Source organism: Phalacrocorax aristotelis, chromosome Z (genome assembly GCF_949628215.1).
Source record: "Phalacrocorax aristotelis chromosome Z, bGulAri2.1, whole genome shotgun sequence".
Taxonomy (NCBI): Eukaryota; Metazoa; Chordata; class Aves; order Suliformes; family Phalacrocoracidae; genus Phalacrocorax; species Phalacrocorax aristotelis.
In genome coordinates, this window is record NC_134311.1 from 53,935,059 (window position 1) to 53,950,185 (window position 15,127).

At 36.4% G+C, this 15,127-nt stretch overlaps 1 protein-coding gene across 1 annotated transcript in view; it reads left to right on the plus strand.

The window, feature by feature from the left end:
• Positions 1-15,127, plus strand: part of TNPO1 (transportin 1) — a 55,613-nt gene that overhangs the window by 28,059 nt on the left and 12,427 nt on the right. The window contains exons 9-18 of the mRNA XM_075078500.1: positions 2,080-2,198; positions 4,633-4,693; positions 5,339-5,507; positions 7,536-7,688; positions 8,757-8,982; positions 11,674-11,845; positions 13,332-13,418; positions 14,169-14,276; positions 14,483-14,641; positions 14,729-14,816. Coding sequence (XP_074934601.1) covers positions 2,080-2,198; positions 4,633-4,693; positions 5,339-5,507; positions 7,536-7,688; positions 8,757-8,982; positions 11,674-11,845; positions 13,332-13,418; positions 14,169-14,276; positions 14,483-14,641; positions 14,729-14,816 — 1,342 coding nt within the window. The remainder of the gene's footprint in view (positions 1-2,079; positions 2,199-4,632; positions 4,694-5,338; positions 5,508-7,535; positions 7,689-8,756; positions 8,983-11,673; positions 11,846-13,331; positions 13,419-14,168; positions 14,277-14,482; positions 14,642-14,728; positions 14,817-15,127) is intronic.

Here is a 15,127-nt window from a genome sequence, read left to right on the forward strand (position 1 = left end):
CAAGCTGAATGCTGCTGCTGACGGCTGCTGTAAGTGAAGTCTTAAAAGGGAGGAACTTGTACCTGTTCTATATGCTTGTGGAGAATCACTTTTAAAATAGTTAGAATCACTACTGGTTCACTAATATTCTTAAGAAGGTCTTGGCAGACAGCTTTTGAAGCAGACAGGTTTAGTATACTTTCTTGCCAAATACCTGGAGTGTACAGGAATGGCTAAGTTTGGATTTCATTGAGTTTTTTGAGCATGCACTTCCAGGTGAGCAGAAGCACATGTTTATTATTTTGTCTGAGGACACGGTAACAAGGTATGTCAGGAGCAGACCAACCTAACATTTCAATTATTAGATTGCACTTATATGCTCACAGAGCATATTTATCCAAACATCCTGAGATCTTTCTCAGTAGAAATCCTGACTTTTGCATCCTATTGCTTTCTTCAGGTAAAGTCATGTCTGTCACTGCTCAGAGGATGTGTTCTTTAATACTTTGTGTATCCCACTATTCTTTTTGTGGTGGTCTGACTTAACAAGACTAATAACATTGTTTGAGTACACAAAACTGTACTGAGTAATCTTTCTATGCAGTTTTTAATGTATTGTGATGAAGCAATTATTTGCATTGCCTGAAGTTATTAGAACTCTATAGCTCATCGTTCAATGTATTTGTTAGAATCTAGCATGATAATATTAAAAAAAAAAGCACCTTCAAATACACTTCCCACAATTTGCTTGTTACTAGGATCACTGTTCTCGCTATGATTTCTAAGCTATGTATATGGCTATCTTACACCACTGAGTGTAAGTAGCCTTTTCAGTCTACTGCTAACTTCATGGAGCATGTAGTATAATACTTGGAATAGATACTTAAAGAGGAAATGACAGTGTGAGGGCGATCTTCAGATTATTTTTTCAGTCTGGTTTTGTCTTCCTGACAAATAACAAATCCGTAATAAAGTAGTGGATTTTCAAGCCCTCTGGGGAAAAACGCCAAGTCTCTTAACTTGAGGTATATTAAGGAAGACTTGCTTGCAACGAGTAGGACATTTTTCACTTTTCTGAGCTGCAGTCTGTTGACAACTCAGAAGAGAGCAGCGTTTCTGTTACTGTGAGTTCTTAATCACAATAGTGAACCTTTAGGAAAAGCTTGCAATTTAGTGCAATTCTGTAGGAAAGGGTGCATTCATGGCAAGTCTTGCATCCCTGAAATGCGTAAGGATAATTAAGGTCCCCCCATTCTATTTAATTTTGAGAATAAAATGGTATTCTGAAGCAGCTGAAGACAGATCTTTTTCTCTAAATCCATATGTGAGGAAAGGTGGCTGCATGGACTTTCATGAGGCTTTCTAAAATTAATGGAAGGACCAACTGTTCCAGAAATAAGGACTGACACAGAAGAATGCAGAATTTATATTTTGCAAGTTGCAAGAGTCTTCTCTAAGCTGTTTTGGCAGTTGTGTATAAGAAACTGATATAGCAGTAGTCTACTTAGGCTTTTTTGTTTATGCTGGTATTGATTATTTTTGGTTGAAGGAGCATTAAATTTTAATAGGAAGCTTAAAGATTTGATACTGAATCTCTGAATTTTCATTCATGCTAGAAAAATGGGAGACCTTTTTTTTTCATTCCTCCTGTTGTGGATTCTACTTACTTACATCTGGTCAGGTAATCAAGATTTGGAAGGGAAGCTTTTTATGGTACTGGAAATAAAAAGTATTTCCATCTTATTAAGGGTATAGCTGCACCTTTTTGTTCAAAGGTGCAGTAAAAAATTTTTTAAAATCTACTCACAGGAAGCTGCTTTTCTTTAAGTTACATCTCTACAGTTTCCTGGTAATAATGTTCTCAAGTAATAAAGCATTTTACAGTCTGAATCATCTATTATTAAGAAAGAATTTACATAGCTTATTCTCACTATAGCCTTAAGTAGTCTTTTATGTCTGTTTCTTCCCCTCACCGCAAAGGAACAAAATTGCTATGGTAGTGCAGTCTTGTTTTGCAAATATACTTTCCAATGTTGGCAGCAGCTTCTGGACACTTAAAACTTCTATATTATACAAGTAATTTATTTTTATTTTGTGTAGTACATGCTTGAAAGGACCCAGGACCAAGATGAAAATGTGGCTTTGGAGGCTTGTGAGTTTTGGCTGACTTTGGCTGAACAGCCAATTTGTAAAGATGTATTATGTCGGCATCTTACTAAGTAAGTATTAAAAATTACAACTCCTGTTTATTTTGAAATAGTCATATTTCAACATCAGTTGACTTGTTCCTGGTTACTCTAAACAGTATGCTTAGAAGAATTTTCCTGTAGCTAGTTCTGGTGCATAGTAAAAACGCTGTAGCAGAGTTCATGGAAAAGGCTTCTGAGGATTTCAGACCCAACGAGCTCCAGAATCAGCCTAAACCATGTCACTGTGGTGCTTTGCCTCAAGCTTAACAGGCTTTTAGGCTTCACATGAATGCAAAGATGTACTAGTATGCACTTAACCTTAAACAAACATCTCCATGATACTGCCTGTAATGTCTGGTGTACCGTGAATATATTGTCTTGACAACTGCTGATGTAGGCACCTCTGTGCAATGCTTCTATATGCTTAGTCATGCAAAGCGTTACCCATTTTGTAAAGAACATAACAAAATGGCATGACAACACTTGGATTTAGGAATCAATTTTATATCAATTGCTGTTGCAATTTTAACTTGAAGAAAGCAGTAAAATGTGTTCCTTCATACTTCTGCAGCCTGATAGTAGTTTAAGTTTCAAAAACTATTTCTTGTTAAGTTTCAAAATTTTCCTATGCCTCAAAATTTAGATCTCTGATTGGAAATGAGTATCCATGTTTGAGACTTAAATATCTGCATGTCTGCAGTAGTGCTTGTAACTTTTTTCCAGAGTAATCTAAAGTCTTTTACAATACGAAATTAATTCTTCAGTGTTCCCAGTAAATGGATACTCTTTGTTCTTATATGTGCATGGGAAGTTTTTGAAACTACTAGGGCAGTTCTCTCAAGATCTTGACAGGAAGACCAGAATCACAGATGGAAGGGACATGTTATTCTCAGCAAAAATAAGCATTATGGATTTGAAGCAATTAAAAAACACTCAAAATTTCAGGTCTCATAAGCAATTAGAAAGTAAAGAATTGAGAATAAAACACCTACTGTAGCAGTGGAGCAATAGGAGTTGAAAACAGGAGAACCAATGTTCTAAGAAATAATTAAGTTTTAAAATGGTTTTACGTAATTCCTATTCTTGTAGCTCAAAAGACAAAAGAATGCATAGTTCTTGAGGCTGCCTTCCCCCTTCCCAACACACATCATCTTTATACTGAGAATAACAGTATTTAATAGTAGTGACTATTAACTAACAGTTAATAAACTTATTTTGGCATACATGAACATTGACTTTGCAACAACATCATACTAAATCTATTTCTTTAAAAAAAGCTTTTAAATTTCTAGCAAAACAAATAAGAGTATGATTGCACTTATCTCATGATCTCTCAGTGTCAAGTTTGAAAGCAACTTATTTGCTGGTGAGCCCTTTTTGACTGGGGAGCTATATAAATTTGTCATACTTGTTGATAATCCTATTTTTTTATATATTAAAAGTGGGACAAGATCTTCTAAAAGCCTGTTCCTGTGGTATCTAACATCTTGTTCCATTGGACTTTCTTATAAAATACATAGCTCCTTCATACTTCATGACACATTCTGCAGAAATGCCAATGAATTGGTGTTAATATGAGTATTTACTATTCCTTCATTCTATTCCTTCATGCAAAGTTCAGAAGGTAATGTGCAATTGCCATATTATTGCTGGCCTGGTAGCTTCAAAAATAATAATCCTCAGCTGTAGAATATAGAGAGATTGAGTCTGTCACTGATGCTGGGTCAGTCAATGGTGATTTCATTATCAGCTTGATTTGACTTGCAATACATATTTTAATGGAGATTTTTTTTTATGGAGAATGTGTTTTATGAAGTATTTGACCTTTTCCCCTTAGTACTTCTAGCTATACGTCTCTACACTTGGAGTCCCATAGCCATAACAAGTTTCTTGTTCAGAACTCATGAAGTGAAATCCTAATACAGATTAGTCAAAATCTCTGCAGTGTTGAAGACTTGTCTTACTGAAGTAATCACAAAAGGATAGGAGGGCTTAATGTAGTTAGGCTTCCATCTTTAAAAGTAGTGAGGTAGAGTCTTCAGCCACAAGTAAATAAAGTGACAAGTACTATTGGTGAGAGCCAACCTAATAATTGTTTATCATGCATATTATGGGAGTTTGAATTCTTACTGAATATCTTTAGACTTATTTTCTTAAAGGTGCTTCAGAATAAATTATCATATAGAAGAATATCTGGTTTTTAATTTGAAAACTCAGTTGTGCCATCTGACTACCTCTAGTTAAGAGTTCATAATTTGAAATCAATACTTTTTCAGATTACAAAATATTGATGAACCTTATGAACTGGAGCTTGGTTTAGGGTACTAGCTTTTGTTACCTGGCTAAGGGTTTTTTTATTTTGGGTTGGGAGGGTGAGGGTTACAACAAATTGTGGCCCAGGTAGTTGAAAACTGGCTTGCTTTTTTTATGTGGTGCTTTAACATGTGTCAATATTTCTTTGTAGACTGATACCTGTGCTGGTAAATGGTATGAAATATTCAGAGATTGATATTATTCTGTTGAAGGTGAGCATCAATTTCTTTTACTCTGTAACAATATCTGGTTAGGTTCTGACCTGTAAATCAGATTGGTTCAGATCAGAATGCGCAAATCTAGTCTACCACCTGTTCAATGGAGGATTAACTTCCTGGGCAAGGTGTGCTGTTCCAAATACTAAATGTGACTGCTGCTGTGTTTGTTGGAAAATAGTCTGTGGGCTTTCCTGCTTTGCCCCGTCCCTTCTCACCCAACTTTGGCAGAGCTGGGATACTATTACACATTAACTACTGCAACAATGCAGCCTAAAAATGTGTTCAGAATTAGTTCTAATGCCTTTTAAATTGAATACATGGCTTTTTCCATCACTACATTTTAGAATGTCTGTGTACCAGAATTTCTCTCTCTTCTTTCTACTTCATTCCCATCAAGAGTAATTTCTTAACAAGGACACTTTGTGCAGGAGCTTACCTCTCTTGCTGCTATCTTCCTGTCATTTTTCTGGTAAAGGAGCCATCAGAATGCAGGACCAATAGCATTTTTAGTTAGCTGGGAAGCACAAGTGGGATGTGAATGTTTCATACACTTATAAAACCCTGAATTAAAACTACATTCTCAACTTCCTTGAGCTTTATAGTTGGAGTAGTTTATCTGATAAAACATTTTGATGACAGGGGGATGTTGAAGAAGATGAAGCTATTCCAGATAGTGAACAGGACATAAGACCTCGTTTTCATCGTTCTCGGACAGTGGCTCAGCAACATGAAGAAGATGGTATTGAAGATGACGATGATGATGACGATGAACTTGATGATGATGATACTATTTCTGACTGGAATTTAAGTATGTCAAAGTAATTTGTAAAATGTTTTAAACTAGAGCTACTTGCATAATACAACAACTGCAGTAAAAGGAGGACTTTCTGTATAGGAATACTGAGGCTTTGCTTTTGAATACAAAAAGAACTATCTGCTAACATAATTGGTGGATGGGGTGGAGGGGGAGTCTTTCAGGTGACACTTTAACTGTATTAGCAAAAGCTCACCATCTGTACACTTATTTCTTATTTTGAATCTGGCAGATCAAGATAATAACATGGATCACCTGTTTAACTTCAGTTTGAAAAAACAAGCTCTTAGACACTGGTAACTGCAGGAAGCTGCATAATGCTTTCTTCTACCTCAGTCTTCCCTCTAAAATCGGTTCTGCATTTGGGTTTGGTTATTTTGGGGTTTTTTACCCCGTGTGAATGTGCTACTACTGACAGCCATCACTGGTAGTTCTTTTGTATGTGAGGAATTTGCTTGTGACTAGAATACAGTACCTCAGATATGAAGACAGGAGATGGCTGTGAGGAAACCACAGTTCTAATGGCCTATGAATGGGTCATAGGACCATTAGGCCACTAGGCCATGTGGTAGGGAAAGAAAACACCACAAACTGATTTTAAGCTCAGTGATAGAATATAGCTATTGAAATTACTAAAAATCTGCCTTAAATATACTCTGTAAGCAGCCTCATTGTACTGTTTTGAGGTTCAGACACAACCACATAATTTTTTTTTCTTCCAAGGCCCCAAGTTTTCGTGACAGGTGAATGTACCTTGATGCTTATGGTCAAACACTTCTAGGACATATCTGGATTTTTTAAATTATTATTTTAGAAGAAAATAGGAGTGCAAATATGCTTGTTTCCATAAAGCCTCTTTCTAAAAAAAAGGATAATTTTAGATTCATAATGCGGTTCTTGTTACTGCTGTATGTGTAGAGGTTGCAGAATTAAATACATTTTTTCTGAAAAAGATAGTGGAAATGACAGAGGGTGCCCTGTGGTCCATAGTTTTGATTAAGATAGTGAGGAAGCTGAAGTTGTCCAGGAATGGTGGCCTGAAAGAGAGAGCAGAACAGGTCAATACAGATTTCTTAACTATGTCATCTGGACTTGAGAGAATTTAGATTATCTGAACGTAAGAATTGTGTGCCCTATTTCTTATCCAGTGATCTACATTTGAATTCCAGTATGAAAAGAGAGGAAGCATCAGTGCAGCCTGACAATTCGCAGCATTGCTTAGTAATGAGGCCAGTTGGATTGTTCATGACAGATTAAGAAGGAACTGAGGTCATAATAAGCAAAAAGCGCAGTATAAATTCTGTAATACGAGCATTCCTTATAAAAGCACCATAGCATTTTTTCTAGGCATGACAACACCACAGCAGAAAAACAGTAAGGATTGCTGAATCATGTTTTGTAGTTGTTCCTGATTTTTCTTTTATGAGCTTTTTTCCTAAAAATGTGGGATTAAAACTTTAACACATATTTTGTGGTGTTCCTCTTTATATTGGTGCATCCCAGAATAGGAGTAAGGTGTAAAAGCTCAGAGCAGAGGCCAGCAAATTCCTTTCAGTTTCTAGAGTTGGATGATTTTGCCCTTTTTTTTCTGTGAGACATGGATCACATTTAAGCACATTCCTTTGAATCAAATGCTAGTATTTTTAGGCTGTCTGTCCTTAGTTTCTCCTATATGTTACGTTTGTGTCACAGACCTTCCCCCTTCCTTAGTGTTATGCCATCCTGAAATCATGTAGGGTATATAATGCTGCAATATAATGGTGTGGTTCCTGACAGCGTTTTAATATCCCCAACGTATAAGTCCTTTTAGTGGCTATTTAAGTGCTGCAAAACTAGCTTTCTAAGAGCTGTGGCTTTGCACCAGAGCACAGTGGATCACCATGTATTGTAATGAAATCAAAGTATCTTTCCTCCTAATGCCCTGAGACTCCAGTGGCAGATCAAAGTTAAAATGGGGATTATATTGCCTAACTACAACTATTTGTATAATAAGCAGAGATTAACACTGTTAATTCCCCTCAGGGAAATGTTCTGCTGCTGCTCTAGATGTTCTAGCCAATGTATTTCGTGATGAACTTCTGCCACACATCTTACCCCTTTTGAAGGAATTGCTCTTCCATCCCGAATGGGTAGTTAAAGAATCTGGTATCCTTGTTCTTGGAGCAATTGCTGAAGGTAAGGCAACAGTGCAGATCAGGTTGCCATATTTTCGATTGTTTCTAAAGCAGCTCTCTGATTCCTTCCAGGTGAATTTGCTTTTGCAAACAAGTACATGTCCTTAGCTGGTTTGGTTTTGGTGATTAACGTCTACATCTACTAACTGGTGACTGCAGTTATTTAATCTTTCATTTTCAAATCTATGCATGTTTGGGAGGCTAAATAACTTAGATAATTTCTTTTATTTCTCCATTTTTTAACTCTGCAGCATATGTTTTATTTAAGTGTTTTCAGAAATGGATAAGACTTCAGTGCCCTGCGCTCTTTTTGTGGATGGTTTTCCAGCTTAAATATCATAATTTCCATTCCTTTGTACTGACTCACAGGCTTGTTTGGCTTTTTGTCTGCATTTCCAGCATCTCTGTCCCTTTGCAAGCTGAAGGAATACATTTGGGTCCGTGCCTGGATTATCTTTTCCCATGGTGTCTAGTGAACATACTTGTTTCTTTGTTACTAGAAAACTTCTTTGGTTTTGATTTCAAGTAAAGCAAGGTAAAAGTTAGTACTTCTGGCATATCTCAGTATAATATTACTGCCCTTGCTTATTTGAAATGCGTGGCTTTTATTGCTGGTCAGTATTTGTATGATACTAGTGAAAAACAAGAAGAAATTTAAATTTATTAAGGAATCCTTCTTAGTTGTGATTGATTTGTTGTCAAGGCTGAATCTTTCCCTACTTGTTCTCTTGGTTACTCTTAGTAGACTGACATAGGGCCTCCAAGCTTTATAAGCTCATTTTATTTGCATGTACTTCCATATTCCATTTAATAAAGCACAGTTTCTGGAGATTGGGGAAGCACTGAAGTACAAATGTAGTTGAAAGGAATGTAAGTTTAATTGGGGATTTTAATTATTGTTTGTGTAAGGTTTCTTTTTAGAACCTAATATAAATTAGGTAGATTTGTTATGTGTATTGTTAAAATATATTCCTAGATGATAATGAAAATGCATCCCTTATAGGAAACAGAAAATAATAGAACTTTTTGTTAATTCTGGTACTGCAATAGCTATATTTTTTCCTTCTAGGCTGCATGCAGGGTATGATACCATATCTTCCCGAGCTGATCCCTCACCTTATTCAGTGCCTCTCTGACAAAAAGGCTCTTGTGCGTTCCATTACATGCTGGACTCTTAGTCGCTATGCACACTGGGTAGTTAGCCAACCCCCAGACACATACTTGAAGCCATTAATGACAGAGTTGCTAAAGCGTATCCTGGATAGCAACAAGAGAGTACAAGAAGCTGCCTGCAGGTAAGCCAAAGCTTAAGCAAAAAGCACTATCCATGACACTGCTTTTTCATGGGCAACTATATTAATGCCTTTGTCAATGAATGCATTACTCCATTTCTAGCTCTTAATGTATTTCGTTCGCTTTTGAATTGGAGTAGATGCAGCTTCTTCTGTATTAGTCACAAATTACTCAGAGTTGTATAACATGGAAAAGGTTAATTTGTATTTCATTTGTCCAGGTTGTTTTTCAGAGTATATGAATCACCAAACTAAATGATTTATTATAATAAAATAAATTTTTTATGACACTTTTTTCAATATATGATGCTTCATTGACCAGCAATCTGGCTTTTTTAATATGCCTATGAACAAGATCAATACTGTCCTATTGTTGGATCCTGATGGTGTTTATATTTAGCTCAGGATTACCAAAACATTTGGGTTATGTTTATTTCAGGGAATATTCTCTTTGTCTTGAAGGGAGATCCTGGGAGATAAGATTCTCTTCTCCCCCTTGTCTGCTGATATTTAGGGAGAAAAAAAAGGCTCCATTAATGGGCATGCCATTTATGGAATGGGAATAGGTGTGCCTCATGTACAGGGAAGCTCATCAAATAAAGCTTTTATATGTCAGTTTGTGTGGGGCAGGAGTGTGGACAGCAGACTGCCAAAAAGGTTTCTTCTTAAAGCAGAGTTAAATCTGCATCTGATCATATGCATAACACTTGAAGCAAGCAAATTTTTTGTTGTTGTTATTACACCCCACCCTCAGATATCAGTAGTGCCTAAGGACCAGGCTGAGGTCAGAGTTCTTGTGCTAAGATTTGCACAGAAGGGGGTAGATGTATCCTTGCCTGAGAACAGATACAGTGAATTTAATGAACTGTACTTAGTAAGATTTCAGTATAAAACACTTCCATTTTATAAAAGTGTTTATATAAAGTTTTATAGTGTAAAGTCTTATGAAAGTTTTATAAACCTTTTAAAACATTTGGCTAGCAGATTTGTTGGGCTTTAACATCTACTCCGTTTTGTCTTTTCATACTGATAGTCTTTTCCTTCCTTCCTGAATGAGCAGGAAAACGGTGACATAAGACTTTGTTTCATATACTTTCAGTTCCAAGGAATTAGATTATGTGCAGATTCTATTAAAAACAAAACAAACAAAAAAAGTCCAACAACAACCAAAAACCCCATGCTTCTGTTCATACTTTCCTTGTCCAAAACATGGTTGAAATGTGTGTGTAGTTGAACAGAGGTATATTGCGGTTGTTAAACACCCTCATGTAGTGCTTGTGCAGGAAGTGCAATGGGCAGTGGAAACTGTTAAAGTAATAAAAAAGATAGAATGGAAAGATTAAAAATACCAATGCACCTGATTTTAATTTGAAGCTTAATCGCAGATTTATACTGTGTTTTGAGGTGATTTCTTTAAAGCAGAGATGCATTAAAATTACTGTTGCAGCTGAAAAATAAACTGTCTGGTAAACTCCACTTTAAGGAAAATGTAGAGCTGTTACAAGTCAAAATATACTTACTAGCTTTCTAAATTGCAAGGAAATACAATGATCCCTTGTGGAGAGGAGCAAAAGGCTGCATCGCTCCAGTGAATAGTTGTGCAGTCTACCAAACTGAAAATTGGTCATAGGATACTGTATGTCTTCATCACTAACTTCTGTGTCATAGCATCTAACTTTCATTTCTGTACTATTGAGAAACTGCTCCTGTAGTTGGTGATACCCAAAAAGATATTTTACTGAAAAATGTTTTCCTGCTCGTGTCTTATGCCTTCATGAAAGGATACTTCATAAAAATAAATAAATAATGCTAGCCACTTAATGTTCACAGTTGTGTTAAGAAAAAGGCATTTCTGTATTTGGTAGCATGCTAGTAGGGAATTGTTCACCTCATGCCATCATGCATGCATTTTTAGTGCAGGGACAGGCTAATAATAATCTTGACACAAGCTAGGCCAGTAAATCTTCAATAGCTTATAATTTTTTCCTTTCCTTAATGTTCCTCTGAGGCAGCATGTCTTGGGGAGGTGGGTTTGTTTGGCTTGGGTGGTTTTTTAATGCCATTGTTCAAATGCTTGACAGACAACCTGAAAAGTTTCCATGATGCCATGATGTATGCTTTGATGTATGCTTTGACCAAGGCTAAAATTGTTCATCCTGTCTTGCTTTTAGTTTTCCATGTCTTTCTGTATCTGTTTTACTGTGTAGTGAACGGTTGACTGTACAGGCTGATGTTAGCATTGTACTGGCACAACAGCACTTGGGCTTGCAGGTGCAGCTACAGCATATGTTAAAGATCGTGGGCCGTATTTAACTTAAGTAAACAGCTTTTGTTATAGTTGCTTTTTTGGTTAATATATTGTAACTTGTGTAAAGTAATGCTTTTCTTGGTGGGGAAATAACAGGTACATAACAGGTTTTATGTACATAAAACATATGTACATAATAGGTGTACATAACAGGTTTTATGGCTATAGTTTTTAATTTCGTTTGTCACTGTGTAAGAGCTGAATCCTTACTTGTTCAATCAAAATAGAGCAAGGTTAACTCAGTAATATTTTGAAAATGTGTCTTGGATGAATTTGAGGACTATATACAGTTCTATGTTTAAATGGAAATGGGTAGTGTGGGCATTTTGAGGGCATTTTGTTTTGTTCCAAGATAATAACTGACCTGGGGTTTTTTTGTCCCTCAGTGCCTTTGCTACTCTAGAAGAGGAGGCTTGTACAGAGCTTGTTCCTTATCTTGCATATATACTTGACACTTTGGTCTTCGCATTTAGTAAATACCAGCATAAAAACCTGCTCATTCTTTATGACGCTATAGGAACTCTGGCAGATTCTGTAGGACATCATCTAAATAAACCAGTGAGTATACCTTATGTTCTGTAGAAGTACACATCATAATTGTAAAAACTGGTTCAGTGGTTTTTGTCACGTGCTTTACATCTTATAAAGCAGAAATGCTGATATGTGTAGGTTTTGCTAGTACTAAATATTTACAGGTAAAATACATAGACTGCATGTAACTTGCCCACTAGCCAAAGAGTCGCCATTTTGATTGCATGCATGGTGGCTTGTGAAATGTGCTCCTCATTGCAACTTTTTCTCTCGTGCTCAGAATTTATCAGCTCAGAGGGGATAGATAGATATAGGTATATATATCTTATATATCTGAAATGGGACTTCGGAGAAATTGGTGGAATGTGTGTTTTAACTTCTAATGACCAAACTGGTTTTTTTTATAGCCACTTTCAGTATAGCTAACCTACTCTCTGTGTCTTTTTCCAGTGTATGGATCATATCATTACTAGAAATTGCTTTAGCAGAGAGTAAGACAGGCATTCATTTTATATCTAGAAAACACAGAATCCTTTGGACAAAGCACAGAACACACAGGCAAATATAGTGTGTTTTTAGTGTACTTCTATTAATAGAATCTACATACATATCACATGTCTGCATCTTATGATGGTTATTGAAATTTGTTTTATTTCTCTGTAGTGCTTCATATGACATAGATGCACTAGAATAAAACAATGAGTTGTGTCCATGGCATTTTATTTGCCATCCAACATGCCACACCATCAAAGGACCTCTTTTTCAGTCTCCCTATGGCCCTGTTCACCTTGATATTTGACAGCACCAGGAGGAAGCTAAATGGGAGCTCCTGGTGATGGTGGGACTTTCTTCAGACACTTAAAATTTTGTATCTTTCGACATAGCATTAGTTGGCAGCTTCTGTTGGCTGCTTAGATACCTTCTGGGAAGAGCAGCACTGTAGGGATGCCTTGGTCAATGTCCTTGTGACTGTGGCTGTGCAGTGGTAGGGAAGATGCATTAGCTTCATACAGAACAGGTGAGTATGTCCTTCTGGAGAGACAGGAAATTACTTTCTTTATGAACGGTGAGTTGCTTGAGGAAGAAGTTTCAGGAACTTGGGAGGATAGGGTTGTAGCATCAGGGCAATGGGAAATGGTTGAGAAAAGCAGGTGGCAGGTGCACAGCCAGATTGCACTGCTAGTAAAATTATTTTCCATAGGCCCTGATGCAATCATACAGATTTGTAACAACGCAGGCACCTGTTAAAAGTTGCTAGACTGAAACAAAACCTGGAGGAAAAGATTCACTCTGCAAAAGTACTTCAGTGCTTCAGAAAAAAATCTTAAGACACAAATTGTAAATTCTATTATTAATTCTACGTATTGTAACAATAATGGAATTAGAGTACATCAGGGTTTTTTGCTGAAAAAGTAGAATATATATCAATTATTAATATATCCATTTTCTAGCATTGCAATAAAAAGTATGCAGTGAAGTGTTTCAGCAGCTGATGCATTTTCATCCTAAACAGGAATACATTCAGATGCTAATGCCTCCATTAATCCAGAAGTGGAACATGTTGAAGGATGAAGATAAAGATCTCTTCCCTTTATTAGAGGTAAATGTTAAAATATTAATATTTTTTTACCAACTTCTTTTAGGAATTACACTTTCTACTAAATATGCTCATACTAGGAAGTATGACCATAAAAGCTGACAGTGCTAGGTATATCCTAATATGGAGAAAATATTCTGGCTGTAGTAAGAAAATTTTGTGATTGAGGAAATGTCATTAGTTTAGCAGAAATCTGCATTTTTTTTCTGCTATTCTGGAGAGTTTTCTTTGGGATTCTCAGGGGAAAAAATGTTCCATCCCCCTTTTATTCTTGTCTTCTTTCTTCTTGTTCTCGCTTTATCCCTCCTTTAAAACAATTGCCAAACAAGCTGAAGGTATGAACCAGACCATGTAAACTCTTCTCTGTACTTTCCAAGTGTGAAGCAGGAAAGCACCTCTAGAAAAATTCGTTTCATAACTCTTAGGTAATGTTATGGCTTGTACTTAGTTTAAGTGCTGGCTGAATTATTGTAACTGCTTTTGTATGTACTTTCTTGGGTACCTCTAAGAAGATGCTGCTGCTGAGAAATTTTCTGAACTGGCATATGTAGGAGAGAGTTAACAATTTGCTGACAGTTGCTTGGCTCAGCTAATTGGTACTGCCTTTCTAGGTTGTATTTACTTAATCAGTTACATGTGGATATACTTAAAATGGTAATATCTTTCAATTTACTTCTCCCAAGTAAAAGGCACTTCAGAGTTGTGAGAAAAGGTAGTAACTAGTTTCTGTCTTTTTTGTTTTCTTAATTGTAGTGCCTGTCGTCAGTTGCTACTGCCTTGCAATCTGGCTTTCTTCCATACTGTGAACCTGTGTACCAGCGTTGTGTAAATCTGGTGCAGAAGACCCTTGCACAAGCCATGGTATTTTTCTATTGCTATTCCAATGTTTCCAGAATGTCTCTTTAAACCAATATATTAACTATGTAAAGTTACAGGTTTGCAGGGAGGTATGTAGTATAGCCATTGAATATCTAAATAAAACTGCTATTCTGAAACTTTCTTGTGTATGCATTCCCCTAAGAAAAAATCTAATACTCATTTTGAAAATGCATACTTATTTGTTGCAGTTGCATAATGTTCATCCAGACCAACATGAGGCTCCGGATAAAGATTTCATGATTGTGGCTCTTGATTTACTCAGTGGTTTAGCTGAAGGACTTGGAGGCAACATTGAACAGCTAGTGGCTCGCAGCAATATCCTGGAACTAATGTACCAGTGCATGCAGGTGAGATGAGTAACCTTTTTGATCCATGGATTTTCTTTCTTAAGAGAATCAGAAACACTTCTAAATTTTTTTTTCCCCTCTCTTTAGGATAAAATGCCTGAAGTACGGCAGAGTTCTTTTGCATTGTTAGGTGATCTGACAAAGGCGTGTTTTCAGCATGTTAAGCCTTGCATCGGTATGTTTCTTTTACATATTAAACAATTAACTTGTTTTACAAACAGGTAGGAGGCTTGTTTAGCCATTGTTAGGCTCCCTATTCCATGGGTTGGCTTTTCATTGTGCTGTAAGCTTTCATTTTCCTTTATCAGCAAGGGTCTCTAGTCTTTTCTCCTTCAAATCGTGTGTTTCAAAGACTTGCACTGTCTACAAAAATAAGAACAAAAGTTCATTTTTGTCATGATTTCTATAATTTAAGAAGCTACGTGTTGTGCTGCAATACAGCAAAACAGATATACTTAGACTTCAATTAGAATAGCTGTTTGCTTT